This window comes from Pygocentrus nattereri, chromosome 1, assembly GCF_015220715.1.
Source record: "Pygocentrus nattereri isolate fPygNat1 chromosome 1, fPygNat1.pri, whole genome shotgun sequence".
NCBI lineage: Eukaryota > Metazoa > Chordata > Actinopteri > Characiformes > Serrasalmidae > Pygocentrus > Pygocentrus nattereri.
In genome coordinates this window covers 56,833,704-56,850,153 of record NC_051211.1, presented here as the reverse complement: position 1 = coordinate 56,850,153, position 16,450 = coordinate 56,833,704, and the positions used below count along the sequence as shown (strand labels likewise).

Genomic DNA, 16,450 nt, shown 5'->3' with positions numbered 1-16,450 from the left:
TGGAAATGGCTGCCACGCTGATACGGAGAGAGCGATGATCGCCGTGTGCGTGTGTTGCATTGCTTAGTACCGGGAGGTGGACAAGCCTTGTCCAAACACGATGTTTGAGATGATAAGAGGACCAAGTGAGTTTCTGGATAGCAGCCAGAGCTCCAGTCTCTCAGTGACAGCCTCCTTCTCCCAGCGCTCTAAAAATAAAGCCTGTCTTCAGAACAACTCCCAGCTGCCCAGCGTCCACTCAGCTGCTCGGTGCACATATATGGACCTACCCAATGACCTCGAACCGCAAAAACGGCCTAATAAAAAACAATGAAGCCTTCAGACCTTAGAAATTTACAGGGATGTTCTGATCTATCTAAACACAAGGCTTTAATAGAGACAGTAATAAGCTAAACATGTCATCTGTAGGGCACTTCCTGTGGGGAGTGTCTGTCCCGAACCCAAACCCCGGAACTCACACTTTAATTATATTTACATTATTCAAAACTTTTTCGATTTCCTTTAAAGTTGACAGGTTTAGTTTTATCATTTTAGCTTTTACATAAAAATCCTGTCCCGGATTTTCGTGTCATTACGGAAACAGTTTTAGTCTGTGGGCGGGACTTATTTAGCCACGCCCCTGTATTTCAGAGCAGGACGTGGGGCTGCATCCCTGTCCCTCATGGCCACATGGTGAGCAGGTAGATCCCAGTGTTCTGAAGTAAATGTGTCCCAAAGTCTGAAAGTCAGTGAGGAACATTAAGAATCTCCATATTTTCTGCAGTTCAGCTCTTTTTAGTGTTTTAGTGTAAAATATGGTGATTTTCTGTGTGACCAGCTGCTCAAAGCCCCACTGATGACATAAAAACAATGCCATGCCACGCCATAATAACACGTGGGAACGAGATCCTAATGTGTGGCCACAACTTAGTAAAGTGTGCAAACGAGATCCTAATGTGTGTCCATGGCATAGTAAGGCACAGGAATGAGATCATGCTTACTAAGTCTTGGCCTTGTATAAGGATCTCATTCCCACGCCTTACTAAGTCCTGTAAGGTTCTCTGGAGGTTCTGGATGGTAAATAAAATGTCTATCTCTGTGTTGTAGTCATGGCGACGCCTGGTTCCCATCACCACCTTTTACCTGGAAATCAGTCTCTATCACCAGAACAGGGCTATTAAAAAGGAGAGAGAGAGAGAGAGAGAGAGAGAGAGAGACAGAGAGAGAGACAGAGAGAGAGAGAGAGAGAGAGAGAGAGAGAAAGCGAGAGATAGAGGCAGAGAGAGACAGAGAGAGGCAGGGAGAGAGAGAGAGGCAGGGAGAGAGAGAGACAGAGGGAGAGAGGGAGAGAAAGAGAGAGGGGGGGGGGGTGGGCATGGTTTCTGTGCCCTGGTGTGACAAAGCACTTCTGTGTGCCAGACTGAAGCCCCTCCTCCAAAACCCTCTCCTTCCCAGAGAGCACATAAAAATGGAGTCGCTAAAATATGGCAGTGAGGCTGCCTTCATTACTCTCTCTCTCTCTCTGTCTCTCTCTCTCTGTATCTCTCTCTGTATCTCTCTCTGTATCTCTCTCTGCCTCTCTCTCTCTGTCCCTTCCTCTCTCTCTCTCCCTCCCTCTCTCTCTCTCTCTGTCTCTCTCTGTCTCTCTCTCTCTCTCTCTCCCTGCCTCTCTCTCTCTCCCTGCCTCTCTCTGTCTCTCTCTCTCTCCCTGCCTCTCTCTCTCTCTCTGCCTGCCTCTCTCTCTCTCTCTCTCTCTCTCCCTGCCTCTCTCTCTCTCTCTCTCCCTGCCTCTCTCTCTCTCTCTCTCTCTCTCCCTGCCTCTCTCTCTCTCTCCCTGCCTCTCTCTCTCTCTCTCTCTCTCTCTCTCCCTGCCTCTCTTTCTCTCTCTCTCTCTCTCTCCCTGCCTCTCTCTCTCTCTCTGCCTGCCTCTCTCTCTCTCTCTCCCTGCCTCTCTCTCTCTCTCTCTCTCCCTGCCTCTCTCTCTCTCTCTCCCTGCCTCTCTCTCTCTCTCTCTCTCTCTCTCCCTGCCTCTCTCTCTCTCTCTCTCTCTCTCCCTGCCTCTCTCTCTCTCTCTCTCTCTCTCTGCCTGCCTCTCTCTCTCTCTCTCTCTCTCTCCCTGCCTCTCTCTCTCTCTCTCTCCCTGCCTCTCTCTCTCTCTCTCTCTCTCTCCCTGCCTCTCTCTCTCTCTCCCTGCCTCTCTCTCTCTCTCTCTCTCTCTCTCCCTGCCTCTCTTTCTCTCTCTCTCTCTCTCTCCCTGCCTCTCTCTCTCTCTCTGCCTGCCTCTCTCTCTCTCTCTCTCCCTGCCTCTCTCTCTCTCTCTCTCTCTCCCTGCCTCTCTCTCTCTCTCCCTGCCTCTCTCTCTCTCTCTCTCTCTCTCCCTGCCTCTCTCTCTCTCTCTCTCTCTCTCCCTGCCTCTCTCTCTCTCTCTCTCTCTCTCTCTCTCTCCCTGCCTCTCTCTCTCTCTCTCCCTGCCTCTCTCTCTCTCTCTCTCTCTGCCTGCCTCTCTCTCTCTCTCTCTCCCTGCCTCTCTCTCTCTCTCCCTGCCTCTCTCTCTCTCTCTCTCTCTCTCTCCCTGCCTCTCTCTCTCTCTCTCCCTGCCTCTCTCTCTCTCTCTCCCTGCCTCTCTCTCTCTCTCTCTGCCTGCCTCTCTCTCTATATAATAAAAGTAATACATTTATCACATTTGCACAACGATACAGACGCTCACTGTTTCTGGCAGTAGTGTGTCAAAATTTTCAATATCACAATTTCTTATTTTCTGAAATGTTTGACTTAGTATTTTACAGTGTGTGTAAATTTCATGATGAATGGACCAAAAGAAACGGCCCAAAATTCCTTAGAAAAAATTCTGCTTCCATCGACTTCCATTAAAAGTAAAAGTAAAAAGTTCCATTGACTTGTAAAGTTACCATTTGGGAGATACGAGCTTTTCTTCCGACGCTAGTATTATGTTTTTTTTCATTAGTCGACTAAACTAATCATTAATATTAAACCATTTAAAGGGTAACGACTCACTCGTGTTTGTTGATCTGGACCTTTGGAGAAGTTGAATTTTCAGTGGACTACCCCTGCTCTGCAGACCAGTGGGCGACGAGGCGGTCTGTTTTAAAATCTCCAACAAAATGCATTTCGTTTTATTTATATGTTGGTTTGTTTTTGATGAGCGGCTCTGCAGACGTCTCCTTAGTGACGGCGCAGAGATCTGCGATTAAAACAAAAGCTCAAACCGAGTAACATCTGCAACAATACGTCCTTCTTCTCCGCTAACAAACCGAAGCTTATTAAACTCCAAATCCTTCATCGGCCTCATTATGAACAAAGGCGGCTCTCTGACAGACAAAGCCGCCAGAGCTGCTCAGAGTCTAAATCTGGCTCTTCCAGCCTGCAGAGCTGCCCTCCTTCAGTCCCACAAGCTTTCCTGGACTTCACTGCGGCGCTCCCAACAACAGCGTTTAGACATTTCTGACAGAGAAGAACTGAAGAACCGGGGTTCTCTCCTTCGTTTCCCAACAGCTACAGCACTTAACCAGGAGCCAGAGCCTGGGTCACCTGAGTCCCTTTTTCAGGTAAAACGCACCGGTTGACACTGCGATAGCCGACTGATGCTGGGATTCAGCAGCAGAGCAGCTCTCCATCCAGCAGGCCTCACGGCACCGATTACAGCAACTACACCATCACAAACACCTCAGCTCCACACCTCCACATGCTCCCTGATCCCCACAAGTCCCTGGGATATACTCAAATGAGCTCGTTCCTGATTGGATAGCCTGCTATATGGACCATTCTCCTGAATTAGTTCAAACTGCGGTCGTAAAAAACAATAAAGTCCAGATCTTAGATGATTAGGAGCGTTAGGTTCTGATCCATTTAAACCCAGCGCATTAACAGAGGCAGTAATAAGCCAAACATATATACCAAATCATCATTTATAGGGGACTTTCTGTTGGTCTGTCCCAAACCCTAAGCCCTAAACTTACACTTATTATTATTTACTTACTTGAATACCAACTCAATAATTTGTTGGTATTTTTTAAAGTTGTTTTTCAAAAACATCTTTCAAGTGAAGTTGAATGATTCAGATTAATCATGAGTTTAATTTTTAATAGAATCAAAAAAGTGATGTCCCATGTTTTTGTGTCATTACCGAAAAACTAAGCTATAATCTGTGGGTGGAGCTTATTTTAGCCACAACCCTGTATTTCAGAGCAGGACGTGGGGCTGCATCCCTGTCCCTCATGGCCACATGGTGAGCAGTTAGATCCCAGTGTTCTGAAGAAAATGTGTCTGAAAAATCTTAAAAATATGATGATTTTCTGTGTGAACAGCTGTTCAAAGCCAAGTTTGCTGGTTGGCTGCGTTTCTAAGCTCAATAAGAGCTCAACCTGTTACTACTGAAACATTTGGTTTTACCATCTTACGTTTTGTTTGTTATTTTGGTCAGTAGGGGGAGCAGTGCACCCCACCTACATACGCCGCCACTGGTTCACGAACCACTGAATTCTGTTCTTTTATGGGTCTCTATCAAACTACCTGCATGAATTAGGGAGTGTTTTATATGCAAATGGGGTGCTGGTAGGCTGGCGCTTGATTTCACGCACCGAAACCCATTGAGATTCAATTCTCCGCTGTTTACAAAGCTTTGACGCTGCTCACTTCCCCGCGATGGACTTTCCTTTGACAGAGCGTCTCTGGTTTGTAATTCAGTTGTTCTAGGAGGGTTCCAGCCATGTTGCACCTCAAAGAGCTAAATTTACTTCTCAGCGTTTCAGCTGCCAGATCGAGAGCTGGGTTTTCTTCTATTAGATTCCTGCTGGAAGACTGAGCTCTAAAGCTGACCGTCTTGCTGCTTGGCTGAGGCCCAGTGCCGTGGGGTTCTCAGGCCTCCGCTAACGTTTCCTCTGCGTTTTCGCCCCAGCGGCGGCGCGGCTGTCCGTGAGAATGGATGTGTGGTGGCAGATGGAGTGAGTGAGCTGGGCCGATCTGGGCCGAGCCGGGCCGTTACTTCCCGAAGGCTGATTCATTCAGCGCGAGGCGCTGGCTGGACCCGCATGGAGTTTGAACAGGGAGGAAAAAAGGAAAAGAAGAGCGCAGACAGAGGTGAGTAGTGAAGAGAACAGCTGTGTTTCCACTAAACGCCATGTGTTAGTGAAGTGCTTTGAACCGCGCGCAGCTCTGCGCCTCCATCAGAGAGAGAGAGAGAGGAAAGATCCACAGCCTGCGGGTCGTCTGCCGCCGTTGCGCGGTTACCACGGTTGCTGTGCATTTCAGCATCACCAAGGAGACCATATCCATGACAACCCCTCGCCTACGAATGATTCCATTCATAGCCCACACTGATGAGTGTAAAGGAGTATATATGTGAGGAGCGGTAGGCTGTATTCACAACAGCTTATTGTTCCTTCCTGAGATACAGCAACCGATCTACCCAGGCTCCGCCCACAAACTCCTGTTGCTACACAGCAAAAAATGATATCTGAGTGAAAATGGCCTAAATGTAGTTAATATATCACGGCGGTGGGAAGAAAACCTCGTATCTCCATTTTTGACGTTTTCCATTTTTTGACATTATTTAAAAAATAGCTGTTACCCTTTATATTATATGTGAACTTCATGATGAATGGACTAAAAGAAATGACCTAAAATGACTTGGAAGGACGTCTGGTTCCATTGACTTACATTAAAAGCACAGTAGGTTTTTCCTTCTCCTGTAAAGTTACCATTCTGGAGATCCGAGGTTTCGTTCTGACTACAGCGATATGTGATATTTCTCATTATGAGACCTGCTGCGATTTTTATTACTGAGATTATTTCTAAACTTTATTTGCTTCAATACTTTTATATTATGAAAGTGTCTTATTCCATTGACTGATCCCTTGTATTAAGCATTATTTCTCAAAATAAGTAAAATTATCTTCATTATTTCTTAATGAACCTTAAGGTAGATGGTTCTTCGAGGCTTCTTTGTTAAAGACAGTGGTTCTATACAGAGCCATGAACACTTAAAGAACCATTTTCAGGCTTAAGGTTCTTCAGATTGATGAAGTATGTGCTCTTATGTTCCACCTGCTTCTAGATTGCTTTAAGCCATCATATCTACACTTTACAAAAAAAGTTTTTTCAAGGGTTCTTTAGTAAAGACAGTGCTTCTACATAGAACACCCAAAGAACCATTTTCATGGTTAAGTGGTACTTTGTAAGGTGAAACTGTTTTTCAGATTGATGTTGAGTGTGTTCTTCTATTTAGAACATTTTTGAAAAGGGTTCTATAAAGCACCAAAATGGTTCTTCTACTGTTACAAGCTTGACATTATAACAATAGTAGAACCCTTTTCAAAAAGGTCCTATATACAAACTACGGTTCTTTGCATGGTGAAATGGTTCTTCAGATTGATGTAGAATGTGCTCTCCTGTTTAGAGCCTTTTTGATTCAAAATGGTTCTATATAGCACCAAAATGGTTCTGCTAGTGTACACAAACTTGACATTGTGACAATAGATATATAGAATAGTTCAGCCAACTAAAAACAACGGCGTTTAAACTGAATTTACGTGACGACAGAAACTGAACCGAGCTGAACTACATTTACAGGACAGACAGTAAAGTGATGGTGAAAGTACGAAGCTTTTCATTTTCCATTAGATTCGGGCGCCTGACTGCTGCTCTACTTAAGGTGGAACGGCCAATTCCAGTACGAAGCTGGAGAGCAGGTAGTCAGCCCCAGCCTCGTGGTGAACGTTGGGCCTGTCTGAACTGCAGGAGCTGCTGAAGCGGTCGAACAGAGACGCTGCGTTTCTTTAGCTTTGATCACCAGTCTAGTGAGTCTCTCCAGAAAGCCTGGAGTTTAAGCGCTGATGGCGCATGGATGCCATTGATGCTGTTGATGCTTCACTAGTTTCCAGCTTATGGAGGCGAACCTGAGCTCTGACTCTTCCGAAATAAAACAAGCCGGACACAGTAACGGACATTCCACAATGTTGCTGTTTACTCAGTTTAAAACGAGTCCATTCAGACGAAGTCAGTCCCTGAATCTGCATTTGAGCATCTGTTTCTCCCAAATGGACAGAATAACAAGTTCATTTTCAGGGAATTTGATTTTGAGGCACTCCAAGAGGTTAACTGGGGGGGGGTCTCCCAGGTCTCCCAGGTCTCCCAGGAGCCCCCTGCACTCTCCATAGAGAAAAATGGAACTGCATACTCAGCTAGCACTATGCCTTAAGATGTCTAGACAGTCTTGACGAGATGTCTTGGGACATTTTCTTATGTCCAGATGTCTTAAGACATCTTCAGATGTGTGAGTGAAGACTGTCTTTGTCTTGAGACATGGAACTAATGTCTGAAGACAAGTTAGCAATTATACTGTGTGTCTTCAAGACGAGACACAACTTAAGACATCAATCCATCTTAGGGCAGTTCAGCTGAGACCACAGTGTAGTCCCTTACCAAAAGGCCTGAGGTATTTCTGTGGCACTGCCAAACTACAGTGGTCGATTAGGGGGCCAAGCACAAAGTGCTGGAACTCTATTGTAATTATCAGGATTTTCTTCTTCTTCTGCCCTAAAACGAATCGCGCAGATCAAACCGTAAGTCATACAGACATGAAACGTGGTCAATAGGTAGTAGCCCCTCCCTTTCATAAGATAAAATCACTTAAAACAAGTACGAATGTCTAGAAATGAGTTTGATAACCTTATAATATTCTTACAACAGTCTCATAAAGGGAAATATTAGATATATTAACTATATTTATGATGTTTTCACTGGCTAAGACATGGTTTTTTTTGGCCGTCACAAGCAAATGATAACCGTTACTCATATTTTGACATTGATGTTTCAGGAGTTGAACACCACTACAATGCAGAGCAGTGAGCTGATAGATGCATCGCTTTGGAAACAGAGCCATCGCTCTGAAGGCTCAGAAGCTTCCACAGCATCTCACAGCAGTAACACAGTCCCAGCAGTGGAGGAACACACACCCCAAGCGCCACTTTTGGCTGCGACTACAGGACGTCTCAATTCTGGCAACATATACAGGCACCAATACAAGCCCCAAGACGGAGCGGTGAACCTGAATCTCCACAGAAAGACGGAAACGCATCTCGCCGCTTTCGCACTGACTGCATCCGTATCCACAGAACAAACCGCAGGCAGCAACCTGCAAAATGTAAACACGTCCCGTTTGGAGAATATGCTAGGAGAACAGTAGCTGAGCAGATGGCCTGAAGTGTGAAATTGGTACTCACTATTGTTACTGTTAAATCTGCAGCGTCGTAGCTGTGAAAGACGCAGCTGTCGCAGAAGAGCCTGTGCCACCCAGACAATCTGAGACAGGCTTATTTACTGACTATTACCCCAGTGTTACACGTCCGCGCTGGAAGAGTCTCTCCTACACAAATAAAGGGTCCTAACTCGATTCTGCAGTTGGAGAGAGAACTTATCAAGTCTTATCAAGTAAAATGATCTTATATATAGTCAATAAATCTAATATTGATCTTATTGAGGTTGTTTTAAGCTTATTTTAAGATTGTTTTTACTGGTTTTAAGGAATTTTATTCAGTAAAATGATCTCATTATATCGGCAGATAGTTTTGCTTGCTGTAAGAAATGAGCTTTGAACCAGCAACATAATCCGCCAGGACAGTGAGACAATTTTACTTAATAAAATGTCTGAAAATAAGCGAGATCCCACAACGGGGAATTTCTCAGAGCTACAGCAGCAAAGGGAAAACAAGGCACTCAAGAAAAGAGCAACAAGAAGATAAACCAACAAGCAAAGTAATTACTTTATAGACAATAACGATATATTCCTAAAAAATAAAAATTAAGATAAAAATATAAACAAAATTAACAACAGATTACACATGAATAAAAATTTAAATGTTTCCACTGTAAGGGTATAATATAATCTTATAATAAGTGCTCAACCAGCTCAAAACGGGAAATATTAGATCAATCAACCAGATTTAAGATCATTTCACTGGGGACTGTGTTTCGCAGTGTAAGCCATCGTTCCCACCCAGCATCAGCACCAGCAGCGCTCTAGATGTCTGAGGTGTTGCTGGGTTTCGACCCTGGTTCTAGGTGTTGGGCTACGACCCTCTTGGGTCATTATTTACTTATTTCAGGTAATTCTATGATATTTAAATGATCTCACTGCACTGGCAGATCATTTTTCTGGTCTCAAGCTCATTTCATAAAACCGGCTAAATGATCTGTCAATATAGTGAGATCATTTTACTTAATACAATTACCTAAAACAGTGAAAAGACTAGAAAAAAGTGGAATCGTTTTAAATTAAGCTCACAACCATCTCAACAGGAGAAATATCAGATTTATTGACTATATTTAAGATCATTTTACTTGTGAAGACACTAGTTTTGCTGTGTGTTTGTTGATTTACTGTAAAATTAGAGGCTAATAACAATGATCACAAATGGTGTAAAATTAAAAAATGTTTGTGTGTTGCTGATAAGTGAACGCTAACAGGGTTCTAAAGGTGTCCCAGCGTTCTCTGTCCAGAATGTCCCAGCGTTCTCTGTCCACTTATTTTCTGGCCAAAACCTCAAAATGAAACAAACATACCTTTATCTTTTTGCCTTTTCTCCTAATCTTCTCTTTTTTTGAGACACAATTAATCTTAATTTTCCCATTTCAGTATCTTATTAGACAACATAAGGGTATCTTACAGTAATTACCCATAAGCAGCTGCTTATGCCGCTTATTAGGTAGAGTCGGCTCTGGTGAGGAGGCTGTGAATGCTAAAAGCTCCAGTTGCACGGAGGAGGACACAAGTGGAACTACGAGTCAATAAACTGTGAGAAATAAAGGAGAGGGTCTACGAAATAATATCCTCAGATATGCAGGATATTACTGACTGTTCCCAACCAAAGCATGCGCATCAGACCATCTATGAGCAGCAGTCTTCAGAGCTTCCATACGGTCCATTCTAAGCTTCATCACCACCACTCATGGACCATCAGCATCGGCACAGACATAAAAACTAGCCCACGTTCATCAGCGCAGAGCGGTTCAATAGCGCAGCGGCAGAATGATGAAGAAAGCAGCACCGTCTCTCTTACCAGGTTGGAGTTGGTGGCGTTGGAGTCGTCCTCTGGGAAGGGGATGTACACAGCTAAGGCCACGCAGTTAGCAAAAATAGTCATCAAAATGATGATTTCAAAGGGTCTGGAACAGTGGAGAGTTAAGGACTAGAAACAGGTGGAGAAGATCAAACACAACCAGAGCAGAAGCTCTAAAAATGGACAGAAATACACAGATTTCAGATGTCAGACGGGATCAGAAATCACATTTAAATTCCCCTTTTGTTTGTTTGTCAAATATCCAAATATATTTGAATTCTGCCTACAAATTAACCAAAAATCAAAATGCATTTCATTATTTTTGAAAAGAAAATAAGTACACAAAAGACAACACTCAATGATTCACAGTAGCACGTTTTCTAAATGACGGAAAAAACTGTAAAATTAGTCATTTAATTTTTTAGAAACACAAGATTTTACAATATGATTATAAAACAATTATATACAATAACATTAATAACATTATATACAAACTAACATTTAACCAACAAATGTACATTATATTCCTGTAAATGAACAAAAGCAGTGTTGAAATACTGTAACATGTGGTTTATTTACATGTATTTAACCTCTGTTTTTTTAAACAGTGTATAAACAGTGTATAAACAGTGTAGAATACACTGCAGTATGATTCATAAGTCAGTGTTACATCTTGTAAACCCACAAGGGGGCGCTCAACATAAGTGATCAAGCATCCCTAAATAGCACAAAGTGTTTAAAGCCATGAAATTCAGACGCAACTTCTGAGATGGTCGTTAAAAAATGGCATAAGGTCTGCATGAAGCTCGAGTGCAGCACTCATACAGTTCTGATTTATATCAGGTGCTGTAGTGTAGTGGGTATATAGTGGGTGGTTGGTGTAGTGGGTATATAGTGGCTGCTGTAGTGTAGTGGGTATATAGTGGGTGGTTGGTGTAGTGGGTATATAGTGGGTGCTGTAGTGTAGTGGGTATATAGTGGGTGGTTGGTGTAGTGGGTATATAGTGGCTGCTGTAGTGTAGTGGGTATATAGTGGGTGGTTGGTGTAGTGGGTATATAGTGGCTGCTGTAGTGTAGTGGGTATATAGTGGGTGGTGTAGTGTAGTGGGTATATAGTGGGTGGTTGGTGTAGTGGGTATATAGTGGGTGATTGGTGTAGTGGGTATATAGTGGGTGGTTGGTGTAGTGGGTATATAGTGGGTGTAGTGTATAGTGTAGTGGGTATACAGTGGGTGGTTGGTGTAGTGGGTATATAGCAGTTGGTTGGTGTAGTGGGTATATAGTGGGTGTAGTGTATAGTGTAGTGGGTATACAGTGGGTGGTTGGTGTAGTGGGTATACAGTGGGTGGTTGGTATAGTGGGTATATAGCAGTTGGTTGGTGTAGTGGGTATATAGTGGGTGTAGTGTATAGTGTAGTGGGTATACAGTGGGTGTAGTGTATAGTGTAGTGGGTATACAGTGGGTGGTTGGTGTAGTGGGTATATAGTGGGTGTAGTGTATAGTGTAGTGGGTATACAGTGGGTGGTTGGTGTAGTGGGTATATAGTGGGTGTAGTGTATAGTGTAGTGGGTATACAGTGGGTGGTTGGTGTAGTGGGTATATAGTGGGTGTAGTGTATAGTGTAGTGGGTATACAGTGGGTGGTTGGTGTAGTGGGTATACAGTGGGTGGTTGGTGTAGTGGGTATATAGTGGGTGTAGTGTATAGTGTAGTGGGTATACAGTGGGTGGTTGGTGTAGTGGGTATACAGTGGGTGGTTGGTGTAGTGGGTATATAGTGGGTGTAGTGTATAGTGTAGTGGGTATACAGTGGGTGGTTGGTGTAGTGGGTATACAGTGGGTGGTTGGTGTAGTGGGTATATAGTGGGTGTAGTGTATAGTGTAGTGGGTATACAGTGGGTGGTTGGTGTAGTGGGTAAGACCTCAGCCTTCTACACTGTAGACTGTACCAATAAGAGTCCTTGGGCAAGACTCCCAACACCACCTTCACCTGCCTGTGTAAAATGATCAAACTGTAAGTCACTCTGGATGAGAGCGTCAGCCAAACGGCGTAAATATAAATATCACCACACCAAAAAATGTTCTCTTGGACATTTTCCATTATTGGGCAGCTGACGAGCAGCACAGCAGAGCCGTACTCAGACCCTGGAGATGCTGGACTCTTGAACACGTCTCACTGGCTGATCTAAGGCTGTGTTCCAAACCATACACTTCTACCCTTCACCTACTGCACTAATGAGTGCACTGTTTTTACACACTGCAGAAGTGAAATCATCTTAAACATTAATATATCTAATATTTCTCATCATGAGACTGTTGTGAGAACATTATGGTTATTTCACTAAATTCTAGACATTTTAAGTCATTTTATCTTAGGAACGTGTTTTTATTCCATTGGCAGATAATTTTATTTGTTTTAAGCATCATTCCTTAAACCAATAAAATTATCTTCATTATTTCTCAAAACAAGAAATGATCTGCCAACAGAACACGACACTCACTAGAACCTTAATTAAAATAAGTTCAAATGTCTAGAAAAAAGTCAAATACTGTTATAAAGTTCTTACGACAAAATATTAGATATTCACTATTTTTAACATTTTCACTCGCTAAGATATATTTGCAGTATATGATTAAGTTTTTTCCTTGTTTTAAAGAATTGTCAAGTAAAATATCACCATATTAGCAGATACTATCTGAATATTAATATGTCTACAAATAAGTTAAATAATCTAATAATAAGCCTTCAAGAGTCTCAACATGAGAAATATTAAATGCCAAGATTCCATCTATGGTGGTTCACCTGTTCAAGCTTGTGGTAACAAGCAATCAAAATAGTTTCAACTTAGTTTTAAATGAAAGAATCGTTTATTCATATCATTCATTCAGTTTGAATTAATCTGAATAAAAGTAATGAGATTAGATTAACTGACCCTTATTAGTCCCACAGCGGGGAAATTTCACCCCTGCACATATACACTAGTGAACACACACACACTAGGGGGCAGTGAGCACACTTGCCCAGAGTGGTGGGCAGCCCTATCCACGGCGCCCGGGGAGCAGTTGGGGGTTAGGTGTCTTGCTCAAGGACACCTCAGACGCGCACTGTCGGCTCAGGGGATCAAACCGGCAGCCTTACGGTCACAGGGCCGGATTCCCTGACCTCCAGCCCACGACTGCCCCATGAAAACACTGGTTTAGGTTAAAGTGATGGACCATTAAAGGTAAAAAGCTTGATGTCAGGATGAATTTCGTTGGATCAAATGACGACTTACAATTACAATAAAGATGAAGATGCCTGATTACTCAAACAAGCCTGGATCATCCAGCTCCACCCACTCGCGTGAACTGCACATTTCTGAACTAATCGTTGTTATTAATAACTACGTGTGCAGCTTTATCACAAGTGCTGTGAAGACTGAACGCCTCCTTTGGAACGGAGCTCTAAAGGTCACTGTTGGTCTGCTTCTTATTCTGGACTTATCTTCTCATTTCTGCTGTAGCTCCTCATCGCCACCAAAGGTTATGAGCTCTCTGCTGTGTCAGACCTGCATCGTCAGCTCAGGCCTCAAAAATAAAGATACTCCCACTTTAAAAAGTCACGGGCTTTCAGAGTAACTCCTCTGAGAGCTCCACCTCCTGTGTTCACTCAAATTATAATGTATTATCAAGTATCTGAGTAACTGAGTAACTGAGTAACTGAGTACCTGAGTAACTGAGTAACTGAGTAAATGTAATTAGTTTCTGTACTTTAGTATTTTTGGTGTCTCTGTACTGAAGTTTCTCCGTTCTGGGCGACTTTTTCCTTTCACTCCACTACATTTCAGAGTCTAATATCCGACTTTTTCCTCCTACATTTTGAGAAATCTGTCGTTCCTTTTGGTTTCCGTGTGTATAAAAACGTAACATGTCAAAACGAAAGAAGTGCAAAGCCAGAGCACCAATCAGGGCCCAGCGGTCACTTTGTTTAGAGCTGGTTTTGACCTGTTGGTCATACCGACCCAGTGCAGCACGCGGTTCAACGTCAGCGCAGCAGCGTAAAACTTTGGGAGAGTCTGTTCAACATAAATGATGAACTAACCTAACTTTGTGTAAATAGAGCTCAATATAGAAATATGTCCACATATGCAGTCGAGACTGACGCGGCTTTTTTCTGAATTTCTACAAACACCGTTTCATTTTATAGTAAATGAGTTTGGGCTGGTTTATGTTTATGAACAGACGCCTACAGATCAACATAGTAAAGGAGCTCATCTGTGATCCTGAGTTTAAAGCCAGTTTTTATTCAACTTAAACTTGGAACTAAGTTGTAAATAAATCTGAAACTGAAACTTTGCTTGTGTGTAAAAAGTGATTTCAGAGCCACTCGGTTCTCCCTGATGGAAACTGTTTACCTTCAGTGTTTTGTGCTTCTGATCATTTTAATAGACGTCAGCGTCACTAATTAATGACGTTCTATTAAAAGACTGGTTTACCAAGAGAGACGCTGGAGGACTTTCACCTGAAATGAGTTCATGAAGCCAGTCTGGTTATAAAAATGATAACAGGACATCAGAGCCAGAATTCCTCTTTTAGTACTTTTACTTTATACTTAAGTACATTTGAAGGGAAATACTTTAGTACTTTTACTCAAGTGGAGGTCTAAAGGGAGGAACTTCTACTTTTACTGGAGGAATATTTTACCTGGTGTCTCTACTTTAACTCAGGTACAGGGTTTGTGTACATCATCCATCACGGCTGAGCTCAGTACTGAGGATTCTCAGCGTGTTTGTTTTCCTCCAGGACGACCGAGACTGCAATAAGGCAAAATCAGGCTTTGGCATCCGTCACAAAACGAGCCTTAATTAAAAACACACACGTTTTTTCTCATTGCCACTTAGAACTAAGAACCATGATACGACTGTCTGGGTGGCTGTTGATTTTAAGGGAGCAGTGGCGTCTCATTTAAAGCCACACTACAGTAACCAGCGGGTTCCGCTGGGAAGAACATGTGGAACTTCAGCCTGCGCTGCAAAACATTAAAATCTTCCACTCTTATACTACCTTACTAAAAAGTTCTTCAGGGGTTCTTTAGTGAAGAAAATGGCTCTATATAGAACCATGAACACTCAAAACCCTTTTAAACGCTCTTTGCATCACAAAAGCATTCCTCAGATTGTTGCATATGGTTCTATACAGCATCAGAAAGGGTTCTTCTGTTGTTACAATGGCAAGCTTGTTGTAATAGAAGAACTCTTTTGGTGCTGTATAGAACCCTTGTCAAAATGGTTCTATATAGAACCATCCACAGCACATTCTGCGTCAGCGTGATGAACTAAGGGATGAAGAACCCCTTAATCATGCGAAGGGTTCTTACAGTGTTCATGGTTCTATATAGAATCATTTTCTTTACTAAAGAACCCTGGAGAACATGTTTAATGTAGTTAACATGTCTAATGTCTCTAATAACGAGGCTGCTGTAAGATTTTTTAACCTATTTCCAGAAGAAATTTCCATAAAAAGTCAAATGATCCGCTAAAGGAATAAAACACTTTCATAATATGAAGTTACTCTTCATACTCTTCAGTGAGAAAACTGAACTGGTATTTTTGTCTTTTAAAGGCCACAGATGGTTTGTTTAGTTTAAAATACTGGGTCAATCACTGAACTCCCAACGTAAACGACAGCGGCGGCGCTGAACTGAGGTCTCTGGACCAGGGTTGAGTTCTAGATGCGCTCCGTGGAAAAGCGTGAGTTATGGGTCTCCAGCATTCAGCACTTCATGACGAAAGAGCACGAGCTCAGAATCCCACATGAAGAATTACAAGGCCACACTAACGCAGGCCTGCTTAGATAAACACGGCTGTAGATCAGCACTGCGGACGCCGCTGACAGGGCGGAAACGAAGCAGTGCGGTGCTGAGGCGCTCCGAGGAAGGACAGCAGAGCTCCGGATTTACTCTTCTGTTCCGAATCCTACACCATATTCCATTATTCCTCTAATTACTAAGATGAGCAGCTAATATTTTTAATAGATCATCTCCAGTTAAATGACCGGAAATCTAGTGGATAAACGTCGTTTCTCCTGGTGAGACTGTTGTGAGCTTGACTGCAGATTCTTTCAGGTTGCGGGTTAAAGTGGATTTATAAATCACTGCTTTCTGGGTTTATTTATTTCATGCACTGGGTCTGTAGCTCATATCTAGGTTATGAAGTGTCTCCTCTTTACAAACAAAAATGCAAATGCACTTCAAAAAACGGTCCTGTCAAATGAAGATCTTACATCTAGTCGATGTGTCTAATATTTCCCATTCTGAGATCAATTGATTTCCATTTCCAGCGTTTAGCAGACGCTCTGATCCAGAGCGACTTACCAGAAGAGCTCAGTCTGTCTAGAGAAAGTCTCTCTGCTAGTGAC

At 42.8% G+C, this 16,450-nt stretch overlaps 1 protein-coding gene across 20 annotated transcripts in view; it reads right to left on the bottom strand.

The window, feature by feature from the left end:
• cacna1c (calcium channel, voltage-dependent, L type, alpha 1C subunit) overlaps nucleotides 1–16,450 on the bottom strand; it is a 367,076-nt gene that overhangs the window by 230,274 nt on the left and 120,352 nt on the right. For 11 of the 20 annotated variants that reach the window (XM_037537555.1, XM_037537559.1, XM_037537552.1 and 8 more), the window contains exon 3: nucleotides 10,056–10,161. In XM_037537555.1, coding sequence (XP_037393452.1) covers nucleotides 10,056–10,161 — 106 coding nt within the window. Of the gene's footprint in view, nucleotides 1–10,055; nucleotides 10,168–16,450 lie in introns of all 20 variants that reach the window. The other 9 variants (XM_037537542.1, XM_037537573.1, XM_037537538.1 and 6 more) reach the window with 1 other exon arrangement.